The sequence below is a fragment of the Chaetomium globosum genome, genomic scaffold, assembly GCF_000143365.1.
Source record: "Chaetomium globosum CBS 148.51 scaffold_2 genomic scaffold, whole genome shotgun sequence".
NCBI lineage: Eukaryota > Fungi > Ascomycota > Sordariomycetes > Sordariales > Chaetomiaceae > Chaetomium > Chaetomium globosum.
The window spans coordinates 1427805-1448996 of record NT_165977.1 but is presented as its reverse complement, the minus strand read 5'-3'; the positions used below and the strand labels follow the sequence as shown (position 1 = coordinate 1448996).

Sequence of the window (21192 nt, the reverse complement as noted above, 5' to 3'; positions counted from 1 at the left end):
ACCTTGGAGCCCTTCTCCTTGCCTCGTCTTGTACCAGGGGAGACGTGATCTTGCTCGGGTGCCACTCGATGCCCGCATCCAGGGAGTGGCCGTAGGAGTGCTGACTTGTTACCGCTGTAGACAGGATGAAACGATCACCACCCCATAACAGCACGACAGGCTATGCCCCCAATTCAGCGCACAAACAACCCAAGTATTAGATCATTCCAATCCACTCCATCATCATCCTCATCCCCGTCCTCCTCCCCACCCGACCCACTCGTACTGCTCAGCATCGCCGGCGACACAGGCGACGCCGCCCCCCTGAGCAGGGTGCTCGCACTGGGACTGGGGCCGGGGCCGGGACTCCGGCTCCCCCAACGGGCGTTGGTCACGACGTTCAGGGCGCGACGTTCCGCTTCGGCGCGAGGGTGTCGTTGATTTTGGGGTTGGGTTTGTGGTGGTTGAGGTCGTGGTTGTATTTGGTTTCGCTGTTGCTGATTTTGTTGATTTTGTTGTTGTGGTTGCTGCCCCACCGCACCTCTCCCATTCCTCGCACCATCATCGTTGCCATTATTATCATCATTACCATCATCATCATAATCACCGTCATCAGCGCGGTCAATCTCGTCCAGCTCGTCCTCGATGGTCCGCCCCGTGGCGGGACTCAGCCGCCAGAGCGAGACTGACTCGCCCTGGCCGCCGTCGACGTAGAGATTCGAGTCCCGGCCGAGGATGCGGTCGGCTTTGCTGGAGGATTCTGCGGCCAGACCATTGTGCTCGTCGCCGAGGGCGAGGAAAGCAGCGAGAGGCTGTTCCTGGCCGGGTTGTAGTTTCGCCCGTTGGGTTGTTGTTGTTGTGGAGGGTGAGGGTGGAGGTAGTGCCTCCCAGCGCCGCCTTGCACGCCAAGCAAGCCATTGCCCTCCCGGTTATTATTGCCATGGTCATAATCGTCATCATCCTCGCCGTCGTCCCCTGCACCCCACCCGGCGACCCTCTCCCGCTCAGCCTGCTGCTCCCTCTCCCGCGCCAGGCGCTCCCGCGCACCCACCCACGCCGGGTTCGGCTCCCAGCTCCAGCCGTCGCCCGTGGTGTTACTCACGGGAACGGGCCATAGCCACGGGTTGTGGCCGAACAGGTGTAGCAGGTTGCGGCGGGGGCCCAGGTCGAAGGCGTTGGGCAGGCGCGTCGAGTCCTGCTCGTCCAGGTACTCCTCGTAGCGTTTGCGCGCGCGGTAGCGCTCCATCTCGTCTGGCGTGAAGCGCCGCGTGCCAGCTTGTAGGTCGGGCTCCATCCCTGTTCGCCGAGACGGAGAGCCGTACTCAATGTCAGGGACGTGGTTCCGCCGCGGGCTGCGGGAGGGCTCCGGGCGCAGTTCCTCTCCTTCTTCTGGGCGGGTTATGCCCGGTAGGGCGTTTTGGTGGATGTCGAGGAGCTGTTGGCCGTAGGAGGGTAGGGCGACACCCTGTCCAGGGGTGTGCTGGTTGATGTAGGTCCGGTGCATGCTCTGGCGCAGGGGCGAGAGGTAGCGCGTCTTCTCGAGGCACTCGATGGTGGTCTGCCCCTTGGAGGCCAGGTAGACGTGCCATCCGGAGAAGGCGCCAATAACTATCCCGATGATACCGGAGATGATGGACAGCAGGATGTAGTTGACAGGCATCAGACTCTCGACGGTAGAGGCGTTGGTAGCGAAGATCTCCTCCCACACCCAGGCGCCGGACGCGACGAAGCAGTAGAAGCAGTAGAGTGTCGTGTATATGAGGAAGAGCAGGAACGATTTGTGGTTGCGCAAGCCGACGCAGGTGGCTAGCCAGGGACAGTGGTGGTCCATCTTCAGCACGCAGCGGCGGCAAGTGGAGCAGTGGTGGGCGCGGTCGGGCTTGCGGGCCTGACACTTCTTGCAAAAGCGCATCTCACCATTGGACTTAACAGTGAAGGAGGTGGCGGTTGGGGCGGCGTGGGTCGGGAGCGTGCTGTAGCCATTGTCGTTGGTGGTGCTCCCTGGGGGGGTGAAGACAGCGGTTGTGTAGCACCAGTTGAGGAGGAGGTAGAGGGTGATGCCACCGACGGCGGTGGGTGTGCCTGGATTGGGGGAAAGGAAGGTCGGTTAGCAGGCTGGGGAAAAAAAAAAGTTAAGGGGGTCGGAGTAGGGTTAGTTGAGAGAACTTACCAAGCCAAGTCACCTTGGACGGATTGGAGCAGAGCATGATCAGAACATAAGCGGCCCAGGTAGTCAACCCGTAGACGAAAACCAAGGGAAAGTACTTTGCGCAGGTGCAGCATGACCGCTCAAGCCTGCGGGCCCAGCGGCGAACCGAGCCCATGGTGTTTGTGTTTGTGTTGATGTTATTGTCGGTGATGTTGGTGTCGGCGTTGGTGTCGGCGTTGGTGTTGCTGGTGGTCGCGTAGGAATAAGAATAGGAGGGGTCGTCGGAGGGGTCGGAGGGATCGAACCGTGTTAACGGCGTCGCATCCATTAGTCGCTGGGTGTGGCGGGTCCGGGAGGTCGGTGCGCGTTGTCGTTATCGATCCATTATTATCGTCAGGGTGTCATGTCGTGGGTTTGTGAAGGAGAGAGAAGGAGGTCCAGCAGAAATCCCGAGCCCATGGAACCCCAAACTCGGTACAGGGGTTCTAGGTCGCCGTTAGCTCAGCCTCAACAAACCTCAAACTTCCCCCAGACCAATGGCGCTGCATTTCGGGAAGAATTGCTGCTTCCGCGGAACGCTCGGACCAGGAAGACCCTGTAATTATGCAAGTCCCAGGCCGGCTGTCCACGCGCCGCGTGTTGAATTATTCATCGTTCATTGTACATCAAAACTTGGAGGGCAAAAAGCATCAGCTGCTTCGTGCTGTGTATAAAAACAGAAAAATTGAGCGCTGTTTACTTGAACAAAACAAATGGGGACCTATTCCCCCCGAATTTGGTCCTTGGCTCCTTTCTTCTGATCATATGTCGCTTGGCTCTACATCCCACACGGCCTTACCATTCCACTAGTCTTGCTTCGGAGCTTGCTCGTCACTTCCACCCTCCGCCTTGTTGGAGCCCCAGCCGTCCTGCTGGTTGCGTTGTTCCGCAGCCCACTTGCCCTGCGAAGTACCGAAGTACTGGCGAGCCGTGTCGGGGACTGTGTATTTGACCGTCCCATCCTCGTGCTTGCCCGCCGTGTCGACGATACCCGCCGTCATTTGGTCGATCAACTCGCGGTAGCCGTTCGTCCAGCGGAGGTCGCACCGCGCGCTCTGCGACTCGGCGTGCGCCGTAATGGCCGTCATGCTGTTGAACCATTTGAAGCATCGGGGGCACTGCACCTTGTGCTGCCCGATGTGCGACGACGAGAGGTGGCCGCGAAGACCTGCCACCCTCGGAAACGACTTGCTGTGAAAATGTCAGTGCTCTCTTCTTCTCGTCTGCACCAATATCTGATATGATGCTTACGGGCAGCGGTCATGTGGACACTTGAACTTGTTAAGGTATGTCACATAATACTTGCGGGCATCCCAGTCCGGATTTGCGAGGATCATGTTTCCGACCATTTTCCACTTTCTCTGCCTCGACGGGCTGCTGGGCATCTTGTTCTCCCTTGAGCCTGGGCGGACCTGAGCCGGGGGCATCTTGGGAAAGAGGTTCTTCTTCCTAGCCTCTGCCGCTTGCGGGGCGGTTTCTTCTCCTTTGACCACCCAGGCCCGCTGATGGACAGAACGGGATAACCTGGTGACCCAGTTGAGGAACCCCGCCCTCCTTCGTGGGAAATCCGAAAACCTTCGGCCGCACAGTATTTTCTGTCTTCGGTGAAGGCGTTGCGGGACCGGAAGGGGTTGCGGAATCGGAAGGGGTTCTTCTATCTACATCCTTGGCCAGCGAGAGATACTGGGTGAAATTGTACGGTGCCTTCCGGACAGCTGGAACTCCAGCTACCCCGGGACCCCCTGCAACCGGCCGAGTAGGGTTTTCGAATTCGCGACGTTGCAACTCTCGCGTAAAGGCGAGTTTTTCTTCGCGGCGGGTGACATAGTCATCCTTCCCAATTCTCGTGCAGCGGCTTTTCTCTATATGCCCCATCAGAGAGCTGACCGACAGGAATCGCTCATTGCAACCAGGGCATTCGAGGTCCTGCTTGGCCGCGTGGAACTTGAAAATGTCAGCTTGGAACGGTTTCTGAAGGGAATGATTTCGACGAGCCTACCTCCCTCTGGTGGCGATCCGCAGTCATCGAGGCGTGGAATACCATCATGCACTGAGTGCAATGGTAATGCTCTTTACCCTGCTCCCGCTGCTCCTTCCAGTGTCCCACGAGAGCAGCCCTGCTAGCCACCTCGACGCCGCACTGTTTGCATATGAGGGTCATGATGTCCGTAGGGCGCGGTTTATTGAATAAGGTAGGTATCGGAGGATATCAAGTCGAGCAGTCGGGATCGTGGAGACTGCCCAGCTGGGGGGACCGCTTGAATGAGGAAGGATACCAAATAGGGAGGGAGATATAGGAAATAATTCAATCGGGTAGGATTTAGGATTCTGGGGAATATTTGTGAGCACAAAAGAACACATCGGGGCTTGACGACTAAGCACGACTAAGCACAGTTCACACAACATCCCGTCGCCAGGAAAGAACAACCAAACTAACTTATTTACATGACCCAAGCAGAGGGAAAGAGCACATCGTGACATCTCAAACCGGGCACACGGCACCGTATTCAATATGTCATGTGTCTTAGATGATACGAGGTGAATTTACAGTAAAATTCATGGGCATATAAAGGGGAAACATCCACGACTTGCGTTTCCATTGTCACTAAGTTAATGACCAATTCATGTTAAGCTGTGAGCTCAGTATCTATGTTGTTTGAATCCTTGTGGGCTGAATAAAGCTAACGGAATAATCTTGAGTATCTATCTTTGACGAGGCCCCAAAGTTAAGCCTGCCGGTACGGGGCTGGGTACTTTTCTAAGCAGGGAGACGGCATGGTCTCCGGGTAAAGAACTCTGATGGTTCCGATGTGGGTCCGGGAGATGGTGCCAAGCACGGGGCAGCCCGAGCCCCACCTCCGGCTGGCCCGCAATCACTGATAAGGCCTGGAAGGTTATCTGTCATAGAGCATTAGGTACTTGGTGGAATGAATGCTAGCTTGACATGAGCATGTGCATCTTTGGCTAAGTGTACAAAATCATTTAACTACAGATTTCAGAGTTATATCTTGCTTGACTACATTTGTACCTAGCCTTTCAGAAATCTTTGTTTCCAGGCGCCTTCAGGTTCGGCAGTGTCGCATCCTTGCTGGAGCTGGGCCGCTTTGTCCCTCCTTCGTCATCAGCCGCGATTGCCCACGCGCCGCATCGGAGAACTTGACAGATCAACAACTTTACACTCTAACTATTTTCCGCAATCATATCATTGACTTCAACCCACCACAACCTAGATACCCAGCAAATTAACAACTCCACGGCAAACACCACCTCCCAATTTAAATCCGCATTTCTTCTCTTCGCAATCCGTCACATCGCGCGCAATGTCAACCGCAACCCCAACACCAAAATTCAACTCCAAATCCCCCACCATCCGCCGCATCCGTACGTTTTACCCGCCCAGCCAGCCCAACCAGCAAAACCCCCCCCATCCCCCTCCTCTTCCCTCATCACCCCACCCCAAAACCAAACCAAACTAACCACCCCACTAACCCCCAGTCCGCGAAGCCCACGAACTGACCACCACCCCCTCCGCCGACTACCACGCGGAACCCCTCGAAACGGACCTCTTCGAATGGCACTTCACACTTCGCGGGCCGCCTAGCTCCCCCTTCGAGCAGGGCATCTACCACGGGCGGATCGTGCTGCCGCCGAGCTACCCGCTGCGGCCGCCCTCCTTCCGCTTCCTGACCCCCTCGGGGCGCTTCGAGACCAACCGGGAGATCTGCCTCAGCATCTCGGGCCACCACGAGGAGACGTGGCAGCCGGCGTGGGGGATCCGCACGGCGCTGGTGGCGCTGCGGACGTTTATGGAGACGGATGTCAAGGGCCAGTTGGGGGGGATGGAGGCTGCGGAGGGGGTGAGGAGGAGGATGGCGGGGGAGAGTACCGCGTGGCGGTGTGGGGTTTGTGGGGGCGGGAAGAGTAATGGGGAGATTTTGGGGGAGTGTGAGGAGAGGGTGAAGGAGTTGGGGGGGGATGCGGGGAAGGCGGAGGAGGTGGTTGTGCCGGAGGAGTTGAAGATGGGGTGGCGGGATGAGATGGAGGCGAAGGGGGGGAAGGGGAAGGGGGAAGACGAGAAGGGGGGTGGGGATGGGGAGAGTGAGAGTGCTGCGCTGGCGGAGGGGTTTGTGCAGACTACGCCTATGCTGTCGGCGTCGGCGTCGTCGGGGAGTGCGCAGCAGCTGCAACAGCGGGCGGTAGGGGGAGGGAGCGCGGCGCCGCAGCCGACAAGGACGGTACCATCGCCGAGCCCGCTTCCCGTGGCGGCTGGTCCGCCGTTGCAGCAGATCCAACGAAGGGCGGCGGACGAAGACGCAGTGTGGCTGGACCGGCTGATTGTCGCCGTCGCTCTCTTGCTGGGTGCCGTGATTGCCAAGGTCATGTTTGCGTGAGTTGATGGGAAGAGGCCATGTAGTCTATTTCCTAACTATGCACCGAACTCACGGCCGGCATGGGCATTGGGACGGAGTTCAGGCGTTGGATAGACAATCATTATCCGTATTTTAGCTTGGATGCCACTGGGCTGCCAGCCCAGGGCAGCGGCTTATAACATACCCTCGGCAGCAGGGTAGGTAGCGTTGGTTACCGAACCACAAATAGCACAGGTCAACGCTCAAGGCCTCGACTTTCTCGGGTACTTTATCTGACGCTCGTACCATTCATAAGCGATGGAATTTGTAAATGACAAGGCCTCCGCATGATTTCCGCTACCCTAACTCCTGGTTATGCGATGTACATCGAAAAGGGTATCGCACTCCAACCTTTTAACCTAAGCACTTTTCCTCTCTTTGGTCACCATCTCGGGGTTCCCCAAAGGCCAACCACTCAAGGGCCAAACTCCAAATCAACACCCACTTCCTCGCATGATCTTATCATACAATGCGCTCTTCGCACCCCGTCACCCTTGACACTTTCCCCCTCAAGCCTGCATCTCCCCACCACTCTCAGCACCCCTCGCCGGCCTCGCCGAGGGCAAAGCCTTCCTCTGCCACCCCCCATGTCCATTTCCGTTCCCACTCCCATTCCCACTTCTACTCCCACCCGGCATGCCCATACCTGCTCCCCTACCACCACCGCTAGCGGTCGCCACTGCCTCCGTCGCCTCCATCTCCCTCAGCCCCTCACGTTGCACCTCGACCGCAATCCACCACCACTCCATCACCGCCGGCGCCATGCCCCGCAGCTGCGATTTCAACAACCCCCAACTGACCAGCCCACTCCATGATGAGCTCGGCCTCGAACACCATGATGACCGGCTTCAGGGTGCGCGCGAGCTCCTCGGCGCGCATCGAGCCGCGCGACGCCAGCGTGATCAGCACCGCGCTAAGGTACTTGAGCCAGCGCTCCGCGTCGACGCGGCCGAACACGTCGCACCACACGGGCACCGCGCCGCCGGGGCCCTTGGTGGGTGGTCGGCTGGCCCGGATGCGCGCGCGCAGGTCGGACAGGGTCGTGTCTTCTTCTTTTTTGTTCATCTTCGTGGTTTTCTGTCTCTTCCTGGTTGTCCTCCTTGGCGAGCGCGACGGGTTCGTCGTAGAGGTAGGCGTCGGTCGGGAGCACGTCGAGGCGGAAGTGCATGTATTTCTTGGTGTATTTGCGGGTTTCGTAGTTGCCCGGCTCGTGGCCCATGGGCACATTCCGCTGACCTGTTGTTTCGACACGCACACGGCCGTTCGCCTGCAGGTTCAAGAGGGCCATGATCATGCCGTCGTTGGTGATGTAGGTCACGCGCTTCTTCGTCTCGCCCGCGCGGAAGGCCTGGTCGAGCTCCTTCTTGAATTCGACTGCCCTGGCAAACTTTTGCTGCTGCGCATATTTCTCAAGGGAGTCAAGAACCCGCGTGTTGAAGCGCCACCGACGTCCGTTGGACCATTTCGATGACGACTTCGAGATGACGCCCTGGCGCTGGAGCTGGTCGACGCCCTTAATCATCAACTCAGTAATCTCCGCTTTAACCCGCGCCGGGAACAGCATGTTACGCCTATGGAGGACGGCATCGGCCGTGTACGCATCGACCGGCGTCACGCAGAGCGACCGCGTCCAGGACATGGCAATGATCATGTCGGTGCCCAGCTTGTGATCGCCGCTATTATCAACGGACAGTGCCAGTGCTTCAGAGGTGGCGTCCTGAAACTTGTTGAAGATGGACCGCTGTGGGTGGTAGAAGGCCTCCCTCCAGGGGCGATTGCCGTGTTTGAACTTGGACACAGTGACGGTTTTATCCAGCGCCTTACGCGTGGATGGCAGCATCCGCCACTCAGCCATGTCGAGCTTGGTTGTCCACTTGATCAAGGCTTTCCAGTCATAGGCCAGCACGTTGTCGAAGTCAATGGGCGGAACTTCGTTGTTCTCGTACGCCCTGAGAAAGGCCCGCCGAAACTTTTCCGTCAAACCGACGATGGTCGACAACCGGTCCTTCTTCAAGGCACACCAGTAGTGGCGGAGCTGGCTAATACTGTTGATTGTTAGCCAAGGCACATCTCAAAATAACTGGTAGCGAACTCACGTCAGATCGGGCACAAGCCTCAGCATCAACCCCCAATCCACAACCCGGTCCACTCCACCAAGCAAAGTAGTTGTCACAATGAACGCCGCCAGCCGGACGTTCTCGCTTGACCAATCGAGGTCCTCTTTATCGTACCGCAGGAACTCATCCGCCGTCCTCGGGTATGCCGTGTGCTCGCGTATCGTCTTGATAGCCGCAAGCTTGAGCTTGGGCGGCCTGCCCGGTAACCGTTTGACCTGGGCCCCATTGGCCTTCTGCAGGCGACGCTTCTTGGGCGACGCCTCGTCTTCCCTGGCGGCCCTCTCTGCATCATCGACGTAGATGACATCGTCATACTCGTCGTCTTCGAGGTCTTCGTATGGGAGAGTCTCGAGGTCATACTGGGTGTCTTCCGACCAGCCTAAAGTGATCGGCCGAGAGTTCGTCCTCGATAGGGGCGAGGACACGTTGATAAAATTGTAGTCAGGGTACAGACTACTTCCTAGCATCACCGCTGTCCCAGACTTTGATTGTTCCCATGCTGCACACTGATTGACAGTCGAACAGAATCTGGCGTAATCCCGGTCGACCCAGTCGCGCAGTCTGATCCTCTCAGCCTTCTGTTTCTCGGCCACTTCCTCTGCGCTGGCTGGGAAGTTCTGACGCTGGAGCCACTTGAGGCTAGGCATCCAGCCATTGAGAGTAAAGCTGCCTTCGTAGTGCTCGAAGAAGCCAAGGGGTTGGTCAGGCCAGGCGCCCTTGGACACGGGCTCAAGAACGGCGGGCCATGCGAATCGGAACGTCTTGGGCGCCTCAATTACTTCCCCGGAACCATCCTCGGTGCTAGCCTCGTCAAGCGGATCCTCGGTGCTCTCCCGACTCGTAGTCTGGCTCTGGTCTTGGTCTTCCCCAGCCTCTCCCGCTTCGTCCTCCAGGCTGGTATTGGGGTCCAGAATCAAAACTACAGGCGAAGCGAATTGGATCGTCGTCAGAGCTGAATCGCCGCCAAAGAACCCGCCAGGCAAACTTCCCAACCCAGGGTTCCTGATTCTACCAAGCTCGGGGGGTAATTTAGCCAATGGCTTGTACGGGTACGACAGCCGCCGCCGGCCGCCGCGCGGGCCCAGTTTCGCCGGCATTAAACTATACGCCTTGATTGCTTCAAGCACCGAAGGGCCGTCTCGCTGTTCGTATTGTGGCTGTGACATGGAGTCTCCCATAATGCTAGGATCCACTGGTATGTCGTCGTATTCACCCTGGAAACTATTCTTTGCCTTCTTCTGCGAAGGCCCCAAGAAGTCGTCGTCGGCTGGCCTTTTTTCTTTTCGAGGAATGAAACCATCGTCAACCAACCGCTCGGTATCTCGGATCCAGAGAGGATCTCTCTTGGGTCCAACGACAGGAGCGGTGTCCATGTAGTAAGGAGCATCAAAAACTTCAATCTCCTCGATCTTGCGCCTACTTCGGAACTTCTGGCCGTTAGCATTCGGCTTGACATTGTCCCTGTCGGTAGATTTCCTATCGAGTTCCTGCAACAGGACTAGCTCTTGCTGAGTTGGAGAAAAGGCGGGCGGGATGAAGATAGCCGGGTAGGTCTCACGCATCTTCTGCTTCATCTTGGTTGCGACGATTCCGTTCGGGTCCACGCCGGTTTTGATGAGCAAGGTGCATGTTTGTAGCCTGCCCCTTTCGGTTTTGAGCATGTGGGTATGCAGGGCGGCGAGCTTGCGAGTCTCGAGTGCCTTGACCGCACTGGTGCAATTTTTCCAGGTAGGTGGCATCTGTTTCCTGAACTCCTTCAAGAACACGTTGGTCAGAGCGTAGAACAGAGCCTTGTCGCCCGGGAACACGCCGAGGTTGTTCTCCAGGAGGTAATGAATGATGTCGAAGGCCTGAGCGGTTCTCCTCTTCGCATCGCTGGTCATGCGGCCATAATTTGACGAGGGGGTGAATGGTTTATATCGGTTTTGGTCGGCCTGTGGTGCTAATGCCTCTGGCCTAAAACTTCTTTCAATTGCCTGCCCATTCTGTTGATATGGAAGGTCTGGGTATTCACTCTGGGCTACCTCTACCTGACTCGCCGCGGGGGACTGTCCCGACGGCGAGGCATTTTCGTATCGGTTGGAACGAGGTGTTTCATTCGTCGGTCGCAATGTAAAGCCCCCAAGAAAACTCTGAGGGGATCGCTTGCCGTTGTACGCATCATTAATTTCCGGGACATCCTCAGAGGCCCGGGAACGCGAGGGGGTAGCGGGGGCGGTTGGCAGGGAAGGTATCTGCTCTAAAGCCTCGTCGGCAGTAGTCATATTGATAGTATCCTCCCCAACCGCCGCTGGCTTGATTTGAGTGGCGACATCCTTGAAGGCGAGTGAGGCTTTAGGACATGGGGTATCGCCGATTGAAGGAGGGCGAGGTTCAACGCTAGGGAGTGTTCTAGGCATCGAGGCATGTGACGGGCCCGTGGGGAGAACGCTCTTCCCGATCGAACCGTGCCCTTCGAATCCGGAGGGTCCCATAAGTATCCGCTTGGGGCGCTCCGACTCCCAGTCTGCCGACCCCTCCCCGTCCTCGGCAGTAGGGAGTTTGAGGCCACGGAACTTGTGGGCTGGGTCCTGCGTAGAGCGCATAGCAGCGCGGACTCTGTGCTGCACTCGAGGGCCTCTCTTCTCGCTCTTCTTCCCACACTTTGCTTTGCGCGTGCGTTCCGGGCGCTCTTCATCACAGACTTCAGAACCGACAACGGACGGAGGGGCTGGAGAAGGTTTGCGACGTTTCCGGGATCGCTCAAGTAATATCGTAGGGTCGAAGCTCGGGTTACAAGGGACTTGGGCCTTCTGCTGGTGGTACTTGAGACCCAAGTCGTTCTTCCAGGCGCCGCCACATAGTTCACAGACGTATGGCTTTGCTCCAGCAGCTAGGGCTTGTCCCTTCTTGCCTTTGCCTCGGCCACCCCCACGCCCTTTACCGCGAGCGGCTCCAGATGAAGCAGCCGCAGTCGCGATCTCCGCGAAGGCGGCTGCAATCTCCTCGGGAGTTGGCGGTTGGTAATCGGGGGATCTCAATTTCATGACTTCTTCCTGGATCCAAACAGCGTTGTTGTCTTGGCCTTCGTTGTTAAAGATGAAGACAAATGCCTGGGTCTGTGCCCCGTCTCTTTGCCCAGTATTGATCACCAGGCTTTTCTCATCAGACTCTGGAATATCTTGTATCACTGGTTCGGCGAGGTCCTCGTCGACGGGAATGATGACGGGTTTTTTCATGCCTCGTCCAGATCTCAAGAAAGTGAGCTTGCGGTCTTGACGATGGACCTGTAGCTTCCCGACGATGCCGTTGTACTGTACGTTCAATATCAGCTCTTCGTTTGTTCTCAACCTGGCAGTTTCGTCGACCGCCGTGGGAGTTGGCGAGGCGGCTTGTTCATGGTCATGTGTTGGCTCAACCGCGCTATACTCGATACTCTCAGCACCGGTCTCTATTTCATTGAAGCGACGTTTTGTAGGGCCATTAACCTCGGCTGGCTGGCTGCCTGAGTCAGCAGTAGCGGCGTTCTCTCTGGTGGCAACGTCGGGAGCAGCTTCGGCGGCAACGTCGGGAACAGTTTCGGTGGCAGCCTCAAGAACAATTTCGGGGGTAGTCTCGGTCGTAGCTTCAGCGGCAACCTCAGCAGCAACTTCGGGTACAATCTCAGCAGCGGCTTCGGCGGCGGCTTCGGCGGCAGCTTCGGCGGCTGCAGCCTCAGCAGCAGCCAAATGTTGAGGTCTGATGCGAGGCAGAAGTTTCCGCTTCGATGAAGGCTTCGATCTCCTGGCGGCCCGCGACATGTCCGCGAGGGAGAAGCCCTTGCTCGCATTGAAAGCCTTGGGCCGAACCTGGCCAAAGCCGTATCGGCTGGTTGGTGTCGCGTTGGAAGAGCTCTCATCAGCTCCTTGATTCTGTACCAGTTCCTCCCCCTCGCCAATCTGAGGAAGAGCGATCTGGCCTATTGCATTGGGAGCAGAGAACATGTAGGCGGAAGTTTTACCGGTGCGAACAAGCTTGCTGACGACTTGGAACTTTTTGAGATGCAGCGGTTGCTGGGTTTCGGCAACCTTGGTAAGATAGCTCGAAAGATACCGACGATGCTGGTAGCCGACTGTGGCCACGCTAACCTGAGGGTTGGAGGCGCCTCCTGAGCCGGCGCTCTGGATGACTTCAAAGACAGTCTGAGCGAGAGGCTTCTCGGGGATCCAACCGTTGAAGATTCGTTTTGCTTTGGAACGGGCATCGCCGCTCCCCTGGCCGTTCTCTCCCGATTTTCCGTAGAGAGCAAGCGCATTTGGTTTCGGCTCACGATGCCTCGTCGGGTCCGAATACAGAGACGTCTTCTTTCCAGTCGCAAGAAACTTGTCCCACTCTTCGGCATTAGGCTCTCGCACGAATTTGAGGCAGTCTTTGAAGACCTTGCGTGTGCCGGGGAAAGAGGCGGCTGTGTATTTCATCACACCGACATCAACCAAGCGCTGGCAGTTCTTGGCCAGCGTCTTCATCTGCCACCTTTTCCCCGAGACACCCATCTTGAGCCGTAGATCCGCGTACCGGATAACGTTGAAAGCCTTGACGACACCCACGGCGGTCCTGCCGAGCGCGTCCATGTCGATGTTATTCCCAGTCCAGCGCTGGTGCCAGGGGACGGGCTCAAGATTTTTGCTGAGCGTTTCCGGGGTCAAGTCGAGGCCGCATGTTTCTGCCTCGACAAGGGGAGGGGCGAAGTCAATCAACCACAATCTGCTCGTCTTCATCTTCTGCACAACGACTGTCCGCTTAGCGATGTAGCCCTTCCGAGCAAGTGAATCTGTTCGCTTCGGCAAGGACCGTTTGTCTTGATCAACAAGTCGCCGGAGATCGCTTTGGAGGATACCCTCAGCTCTAGCTGATGCCACACCCTGCAAGCAGGCCCATTCCAGAGCCGGCACCCGCTTATAGTCGACGCCATGGCGAGTGAGAGTCTGCCAGACAAGATCCTCGGCAGGGTGAATTCTGGGTCTGGTGGTGAGAATCTTTTTGGGCTTTTTCCCCTTGGTTTGTTGGGTTCCTTGGGGTTCGCTCGGGGCGGCGGCAATTGCTGGGTCGATGGAGCCGGCATCTGGCAGAGCTAGGGCCTCGCTCAGCTCGAGCCGATTCCACCGCTTGTTTCCGTTGATGAGAATTTGTGGTCGAGAACGCAGCCAGTCCCAGGCCCAACGGGCCGACGCCATTTCGGCATCCGTAAGTGATTTCTCAAAGTCATCGTCACTGACTGGCGCCTGCAACCCCCCGGCTGCGTCGCCTTCTGTTGACGCATCTTTTCCCTCGAGGCTAAGGTGATACTGCCGTACAATTTTCAACAGCTCGGTTATCGAAACTCCTGCAGTTGAATTAGCACGGGTTTTTCGCCTCGAAGACCGTTACAAAAATAGGGCCTCTGGCGCAAGATTGAACTTGGTACAGGAGAAATTTGCCAAGGTAGCATCTCTAACTCAATATCGGTGTGCATCTAATGGTGTTGGAGGGCCCCGGTCAAGAGCGTCCGACTCACCTTTCTCTCCAGAATATGCGATCTCAGGAATGAGGTCCTCCAAGAGAACCTCAAGACCAATTCCGCTCATGATGGCGGTATACCGTGTCTCATTATCGATAAGCGAAAATTTAGCGATTTGCGAGTCGATGCGGGGATTGAACGCTGATGCTCGTCGTTCTTGTCGCGGATTTTGAGGAAAAGTCGCGATGATGCGGGAGGATTTTTGGAGGGGCAGAGGCGAGGTGGGGTGCGTCAAATGCTTGAAAGGTACGTACCGCGCCGCCGCCGAGTGCGCTGCACAATGAAACCTGGGACGCCACTTTTCATGTTCTTGAACGGCACGGGCCTGCGCTGGGCAAACCGCAGCAAAATAATGTAAATGCTGGCAAAGCGTCCCGTCCTCTCTACGACTTAGACCCAACAATAGATCACAAATAAGACTTCTCCGGGGTGGCTCGTGGGTTCCAATTTTCAATTCAGTGACCCCTATATTCACTCGTATCGACCTACCGAAAAGCATATTATTTAGGTACCCACGGCAGGCCTCCTCTCGCTCATCATCTTCCTATACGAAGCCACCACCTCTTCCCGAATCCCCTGCAACTCTTCTCTCTGCCGCAAACTGCCCGCCGCCTTGGGAATATTCTCCACGGCCACGGCCGCTCCACGAACAAGCAGATTCTTCTTGGGCAGCTTCAACTCCGGCGGCGCCTGCGCGACCTCATTAATCCCAACCTTGGCCTCCCCCCTCTTCTTTTTGATTTCCTCCCAAGGATCCCTCTCGGGGCCGCCCTCCTCGCAATATACCTCCCCCCTCTTCCCCTTCTTTGCCCTTCTTCTTCCCCTGCGTCTCCCAATCCAGCTTCCACGACACGCCCGCCGGCTCGTTGTCCATTTCCTTCTCTTCGGGCCAGCTCGACGCTCCTCCTCGCGACGCTCCTTCACCTTGCGGTCCATCTCACGCCACTCGAGCGTACATGTTGTGCATCTTGCGTTCCTTCTTGGTGCGCTTCACCTTGAGCCCGAGCGGGTCCTTGCCGTTCTTCACCGTCTTGTTCACCAGACCACTAATGGGCAGGGCAGCGTCGACGCGCTGATTGAATTCGGAGATGCGCTCGCCGGGGCGGATTTTCAGGTCCTCTTTCGGGGTCGGGTCGGAGGCTGGTGCTTTGGCCGTTGTCGCTGCAGCCGTTGCTGTGGTTTTTGTTGTGTCTGTGGGCTTGGCTTCCGACTGGTTCTTGTTCTTCTTCTTTCCCTTGCCTTTTACCGGGGCATCGCCGTTGTCGAGACCGGACCGTTGTGGTTTGCCGCTGGCGAATGCCATTAGGCGCTTGAACGCGCGGGGCGCATCGTCGGCGTCTTTTCCTCCCCGTTTCCTTTTTTGGCCATTTTTCTTCTGGGCATCGTCGGTCTTCTTTTCGGCCGCCTTCTTCTTGGAGATGGTTGTTGGGGGGAGCGGTTTCGCGAGCTGCGTTGGAGGGAGGTCGAAACTGCAGGTTATTAGGTACGGAAGAGCATGGCTCCGGGTAAGGCAACAGATCCTTACGTCGACTCGTCCTGGTCTCGCCGTGTGTGCTTATGCGGCATTGTGGGCAAGTAGTCCTGTTTGGCTAGGCCTTCTTTTCTGGGAACTTGATGCTGGGTTGAGACAGGGCCATTAATTCCAATGGAAAAAAATCCCCACAGCCCGCCGATAAGATAAAGCCCTCCAGAGACGATCGAAGTCAATCCAAATAGTCGCATACGTACCTACCTAGGGTTAGGGTCAGGTAATCACCGTGTCACCTCTCTTGTCTCTTACAAGGCCGAGCAAGATCTACGGAGTGGTTACGAAGAGATTGTTTGAAACAGAGGAAATCGATATAAATTAAAGGTATTCTAAGAGAATCCTCTTTTCCTTTACGCATTTCTTTTTCCACTTCCCGTACCCAAACACTGAAGCGTTCAGTTAAACTCATGATTTAGGTCCCAGTTGACTCTTTAAAATTCAACCTCTAACTATACAATAAATGAGGCAAAATTCGATACCTGAGGTATTCGGATTGATTTGTTTATCACAGCTTCCTTAGGTACCTAATCTGGGTAGATACTCCTCTTCCCCCTATTGTGGGCCGAACTTGACACATAACACGACATGATTGAGCTGACAGTTCTAGTCAGTATCAGAACCCGGTGGCGGTATGTTATGCCGGTTTAGTGTCCGGATTCATGGCCAGAACAAATAATTCTGCCGCATCAGCCAACTTCACGGGTCCTTCATTCCGCCACCTGTCCAACACTCTTTTCTCACTTCCCAAGCAAGCTCTGGGTTTATATGTAGCCAGACGATTATTGAATCCTTCAAAATAGGTATCAATTGGCAGAATAGCCTAGGAGTCAATATTCAATCATTACATACAATAGAATTCAAAAGCTCTTTAACAATGAGGGCCGAGTACCAGACGACAACACTCTCCTTGGTAGCGTCGCCACCATAAAATCACATCACCACACACCCACCGCCCTCATTCCTCTCCCTCGCCTCCGCCGCTTCCCTCTCCAACCGCTTATTATCAGCCTCTTTTATCGCCAACTGCAGCTTCAACTCCATCAACGACTCATTCGCCTGGTTAGTCGCCTTCTCCCGATCCAACTGCGCCTGATACATCTGATTTGACAGCTGCATCTCGCGCTCATGCGCAGCCGCGCGCTCGTTGGCCAGTTCTTCGGCACGCTGCTGACGCAGCTCCTCCAGGGTTACCCGCATCTTATCGCGGTCGGCGCGGTCTTTCTTAAGCTTCTCCTCGAGCTCGGCGCGGACGGCGGCGATCTCGCGCTGCGCGCGCACGTCGTGGTCGCGCCGTGCCTCTTCCATCTCTTGCCGTAGCTCCGCCATCTCTTTCTCGTGCTTGCGCCGCATCGTCTCCATGTTGGACTGCACCTCGCGGCCGGCCGAGGTCTCGTCGAGGGTCTTGCCGCTGGCCATTTCCTTTTGGATGTCGAGGTCGATGCGCCGCCGCTGCGACATGATGTAGCGCATGATCTCCATGGCGGAGACGGCACCGTTGTCCTGTCGGAGGACCTTGCTGCCGCGCTCGACCATGCCGGCCCAGAACTCGGGCTTAGTGATGAGCTCGTGCTCGCGCTTGGCGCCGTCTTCGGGGGACGGGATCACGTTCCACATGGTGGTGGCGAGGACAACGCAGGAGAGGGCCTCGTCGCCGCAGAGCCGCTTGAACATGCGAAGGTTCTTCATTGCGGAGCCGCTCATGCGGTTGTCGGCGATGCGGTGCAGGTAGATGATGCCCGAGAGCTTGATGCGGCTCTGGTAGGCTGAGTTCAGCCAGTTGGCGACCTCGCGGAGGATGTCCGTGTCGGAGCGGTGCGTGTCGTCGAAGCCGGGCGTGTCGATCAGGTAGACGGTGCCTTGGCCAATGGTGGCTTTGTGGATGTTGACCGTGGAGGTGCCTGTGGCTTGTTAATTCTTCCCGTCCCTCCTGGAAGGGCGGTTATCGGTTCCGGCTTACATGATTCTAGCCCGTGACCGATCCGTGCACTTGGGGCAAAGTGGGAGATGAAGGTGGTCTTGCCCGACCCGGTAACCCCCATCACCGCGATGACAACGTCGTTCGGCCTGGATAGCTGTTAGAATACATACTTTGATTACACTGGTAGGTGGGACGTGAGCACTGACGTTAGGGCAGGAAGTTCGGCGGTGTCAGAGTGAGAGGTATTGTTGGTAACCCCATTTTGAGGTTGAGTTGGCGGGTGTCCGTCATATCCGGTCATGTCGGTCATCTTGGGGGGTACTCAATAGCGATAATCGCTGGAACGCCGACAGGATGCTTCGTCCCGGTTCGCTAACTGCACGATACTATTGGATCACACCGTGCTAAGACGCGGAGAAGATTACAAGCCGATGAAAAAGAGAGGGGAGCGGCTACGCTCTCAGATATATCACCCACCGGGTGGAGGCGGTCCGGGGAAGATTCCGTCATCTCTTGAGCAAACGAAGGTCCACGCATGTAACTTTGGGCTCATGTCGTCCTGTTTGTCATTTTCCGCCCTGCAACGAGGCCTACCGCTGCCAGGAGGCCTATCGCTGCCAGCTGGTGTGCGTGGATACCCTGTTAGGTTTCAATTCTGAGCTGTACATCTGATGACCAGAACCGAAGCCCAACAACCGAGCCTCGCCTTGTTTGGGCCTGAAACCCTTCCCTCGGTATCTCGATTGGCTCTATCAAGTAACGTGAACTTGGCTAGCATGATGGGGCCTCGATCTGGGGGAGCGTGGGGAGCAAATCACAAACGCAATCTCGAATCTAGCTTGGCTCCAATGGATCCACGATGTTACGGTTCAGGGTGACAACCGACAGGCCTAGAGGTCTCCACATGGCGTTTGCTGTACAACAGGGCGGCAAGCCTCATCAGCGAATCATCGTCCGCATGGAAAGCAAGGCTCTTGGTATGGGCAGTTGTCCCAGCCTTGGGTCTCGTTAGATCAGGGCGTACATGCTTAGGCATTAGCAGGACCCTCGGGGTTTGGGCTGCGAGAGCTTGCCGAGCAGTCTGGCTTATCACTCCCTGATCCACTCGTCAAACTCAAGCCAACCACCACCATCAACCCCCCCATGATGAATCTTTGAATTATCTCGTCTTTTTCGTCCGTCACAACACCCTCCCGACAAGATGGACGTGGATAACGACGTCTACGTTGATGCTGCTGAAACGCAACCTGCGCAGGGAAATGATGAAGCGCGCCACCCGAGACTCGAACCACCCGTTGCTGTGGCCTCGACGGGCTCAGACATGGATCTGGACGAAAATACGGAGGCAAGAGATGTTGTCTCTTTGAAGTACATCGAACGATTACTCCTTCTCTGCGGGCCAGTGATGCTGATAGCACCCATACCACAGTGACGATGACATTGTGATTGCTCTCATGGGCGTCACCGGCTCTGGGAAGAGTACTTTCATCTCGCTGCTGGCGGAGCAGTCGGTCCAGATTGGTCACTCCTTGAATTCTTGTATGATGCCTCCCCTCCCCCGCACAGCCACAGAAAAGGGGATATTCTTCTCAAATCACGATGGACAGAAACTTACCCTGTTCTTGCAGGTACCGCCGATATTGGCATCTACAGTTTTCAATACGGTGACCGGACGGTCTACCTTATTGATACTCCGGGATTCGACGATACCTCGCGTTCTGATACCGAGATCCTCAAGGAGATCGCCTTCTTCCTTGCGGCCATTTACTCAAAGAAGGTCCGGCTTGCGGGGATCGTCTATCTCCACCGCATCACCGATCCGAGGATGCAAGGGTCGGCGCTCAAGAACCTGCACATGTTCCAGAAGCTGTGCGGAGATCGCGGCCTCTCGAGCGTGGTGCTCGCCACCACCATGTGGAAGGGCCTCGACGCCACCGAGGAGGGCCGACAGATTGGCCAGCAGCGGTCGGAGGATCTTCAGAAACCCGAGTTCTGGGGTGTCATGATCAAGCGTGGCAGCCGTATCATTAAGCACGACGGCAGTCCCGAGTCGGCCAAGTCGATCGTTGGCAGCCTCATCGACGGCGCAACGAATGGCGCCGAGGGCCAAGGCTCTCGTGGTGCCGTACTCGACATCCAGGTTCAAATGGTGGACGAAGGAAAAACCCTCGACGAGACAGCTGCTGGCCAGTTCGTCCAAGCCGAGATGCTCGAGGCCCGACGCCGTTTCGAGGCTGATCTGGTCGAATACCAAGCTAGCATGGAGATGGCCCTCCAGGAGAAAGACACCCAGATGTTTGAGCTCCTCCGCAAAGAGAAAGAGGATGCCGAGCGGCGAGCTGCTCAGCTCAACACGGACCGCGACCAACTGCGTGTCTCGCTGCAGCAGCTGGCGCGCGAAAAGGACGCTAAATACCAGGCGTTGGCAGCAGAGGTCCAGGCGGAACAGGCACGACAGAGCCGAGACCTCGATGACACCGCTACCGCCGTCCCCTCATCTGATCTTCTCCGGCTCGAAAACGAGATGGCCACTATCCGCCGTGAGCTCAGAGAGAGCGAAGCCCGTCATCGCCACAATATTGAGCGGCAGCGATTGACGCTGGAGCACCAGCTGGAAAGCGGCGTCCATCAGGAGCGCGTGCGTGGCACAGAACGTGAGGTTGCCCTTGTCAAGCAATTAGCTGAGATCGAGAGCAAGCTCGCGGCCGAAAAGCGCCGTAGCAAGAAGAAGCGGCGGGTACACCCGGTCGTTGCCATATGCCAAACGTTGGTCAGCAGTGTTGTTGGGGGTGGCAGTCAGGACCTCGGCAGTCTGGCGTATGGCGTGTTCAGCGAAGCTTCTAGAGGAGAAAGGGGATCCGATCGCTCCCATGGTCGTTATTGATGAACATGTTATAGCTGTAGGTGTATCTAGGGAGGGTCGGAATACTAGGAAGGGTGGTTGTAATTAGTTTGTTTCGTCCTTGTATGCATCGCCGCATTGTCTGTTCATCGCATTGCCTGTCTTGATGAAGAATAATTGAGAAGGGGCCAAGTGGGATCATCTCTGCTAAGGCCTTAGACTGTTCAGGTCTCCTGATCTTCTCGTTGGAACGTCTTATTGATAGCCAGTTTCCCTCAGTCCATTCCAATGCTCTCAAAAACCCCGGTCGTGATGATGGATGGCCTGCGTTGCAATGGCGGGAAACCGTCCTCGGTGGTATACCGGGATCGGGACTTCATCTTGGGAATATATGCATTCGAAAGCGGACAAAGAGAGAAGTTTGGTGATTGAAGGACCGATTTATCTGGATTTGTCGTGGTTACGGTGCAGGTGAGAGAGAAAGAGAAGAGACTGGGAGAGGACATTGGCGGGGTCATTTCCCGCTGTGATGCAGCTAAAATGGGGGCCCCACACACCCGAGCCTGCCTTATCTGTCTTCGAACACGCACTGTAGGTATGCGAATATTCCAAGCGGAGCAAAAGAATGTCAGCGGCAATACGCATCGATCGTCGAGATAAACTAGCTGTGTCGTTGCTAGTCATAATTTACCTCGT

General features: G+C 56.5%; 7 protein-coding genes across 7 annotated transcripts; 2 read left to right on the top strand and 5 right to left on the bottom strand.

The window, feature by feature from the left end:
* Positions 1–173: 173 nt before the first annotated feature.
* CHGG_02580 (uncharacterized protein) lies at positions 174–2456 on the bottom strand (the record flags this gene model as incomplete). The annotated part of the gene is made up of 3 exons (XM_001229095.1): positions 174–797; positions 884–2061; positions 2150–2456. 3 exons carry the CDS (start codon positions 2454–2456, stop codon positions 174–176), a joined length of 2109 nt encoding a protein of 702 aa, XP_001229096.1.
* A 517-nt stretch (positions 2457–2973) lies between these two features.
* CHGG_02579 (uncharacterized protein) lies at positions 2974–4328 on the bottom strand (the record flags this gene model as incomplete). Its single annotated transcript, XM_001229094.1, has 4 exons — positions 2974–3358; positions 3419–3742; positions 3867–4138; positions 4209–4328. 4 exons carry the CDS (start codon positions 4326–4328, stop codon positions 2974–2976), a joined length of 1101 nt encoding a protein of 366 aa, XP_001229095.1.
* Positions 4329–5487: 1159 nt separating this feature from the next.
* CHGG_02578 (uncharacterized protein) lies at positions 5488–6558 on the top strand (the record flags this gene model as incomplete). Its single annotated transcript, XM_001229093.1, has 2 exons — positions 5488–5548; positions 5663–6558. 2 exons carry the CDS (start codon positions 5488–5490, stop codon positions 6556–6558), a joined length of 957 nt encoding a protein of 318 aa, XP_001229094.1.
* Positions 6559–7287: 729 nt separating this feature from the next.
* Positions 7288–14275, bottom strand: CHGG_02577 (uncharacterized protein; the record flags this gene model as incomplete). The annotated part of the gene is made up of 4 exons (XM_001229092.1): positions 7288–7641; positions 7691–8621; positions 8673–14034; positions 14206–14275. 4 exons carry the CDS (start codon positions 14273–14275, stop codon positions 7288–7290), a joined length of 6717 nt encoding a protein of 2238 aa, XP_001229093.1.
* Positions 14276–15145: 870 nt separating this feature from the next.
* On the bottom strand, positions 15146–15774 carry CHGG_02576 (uncharacterized protein; the record flags this gene model as incomplete). Its single annotated transcript, XM_001229091.1, has 2 exons — positions 15146–15677; positions 15734–15774. 2 exons carry the CDS (start codon positions 15772–15774, stop codon positions 15146–15148), a joined length of 573 nt encoding a protein of 190 aa, XP_001229092.1.
* An 892-nt stretch (positions 15775–16666) lies between these two features.
* Positions 16667–17964, bottom strand: CHGG_02575 (uncharacterized protein; the record flags this gene model as incomplete). Its single annotated transcript, XM_001229090.1, has 3 exons — positions 16667–17634; positions 17694–17800; positions 17861–17964. 3 exons carry the CDS (start codon positions 17962–17964, stop codon positions 16667–16669), a joined length of 1179 nt encoding a protein of 392 aa, XP_001229091.1.
* Positions 17965–18855: 891 nt separating this feature from the next.
* CHGG_02574 (uncharacterized protein) lies at positions 18856–20538 on the top strand (the record flags this gene model as incomplete). The annotated part of the gene is made up of 3 exons (XM_001229089.1): positions 18856–19022; positions 19084–19193; positions 19283–20538. The coding sequence occupies 3 exons, from the start codon at positions 18856–18858 to the stop codon at positions 20536–20538; spliced, it is 1533 nt and encodes a 510-aa protein (XP_001229090.1).
* Positions 20539–21192: the final 654 nt, after the last annotated feature.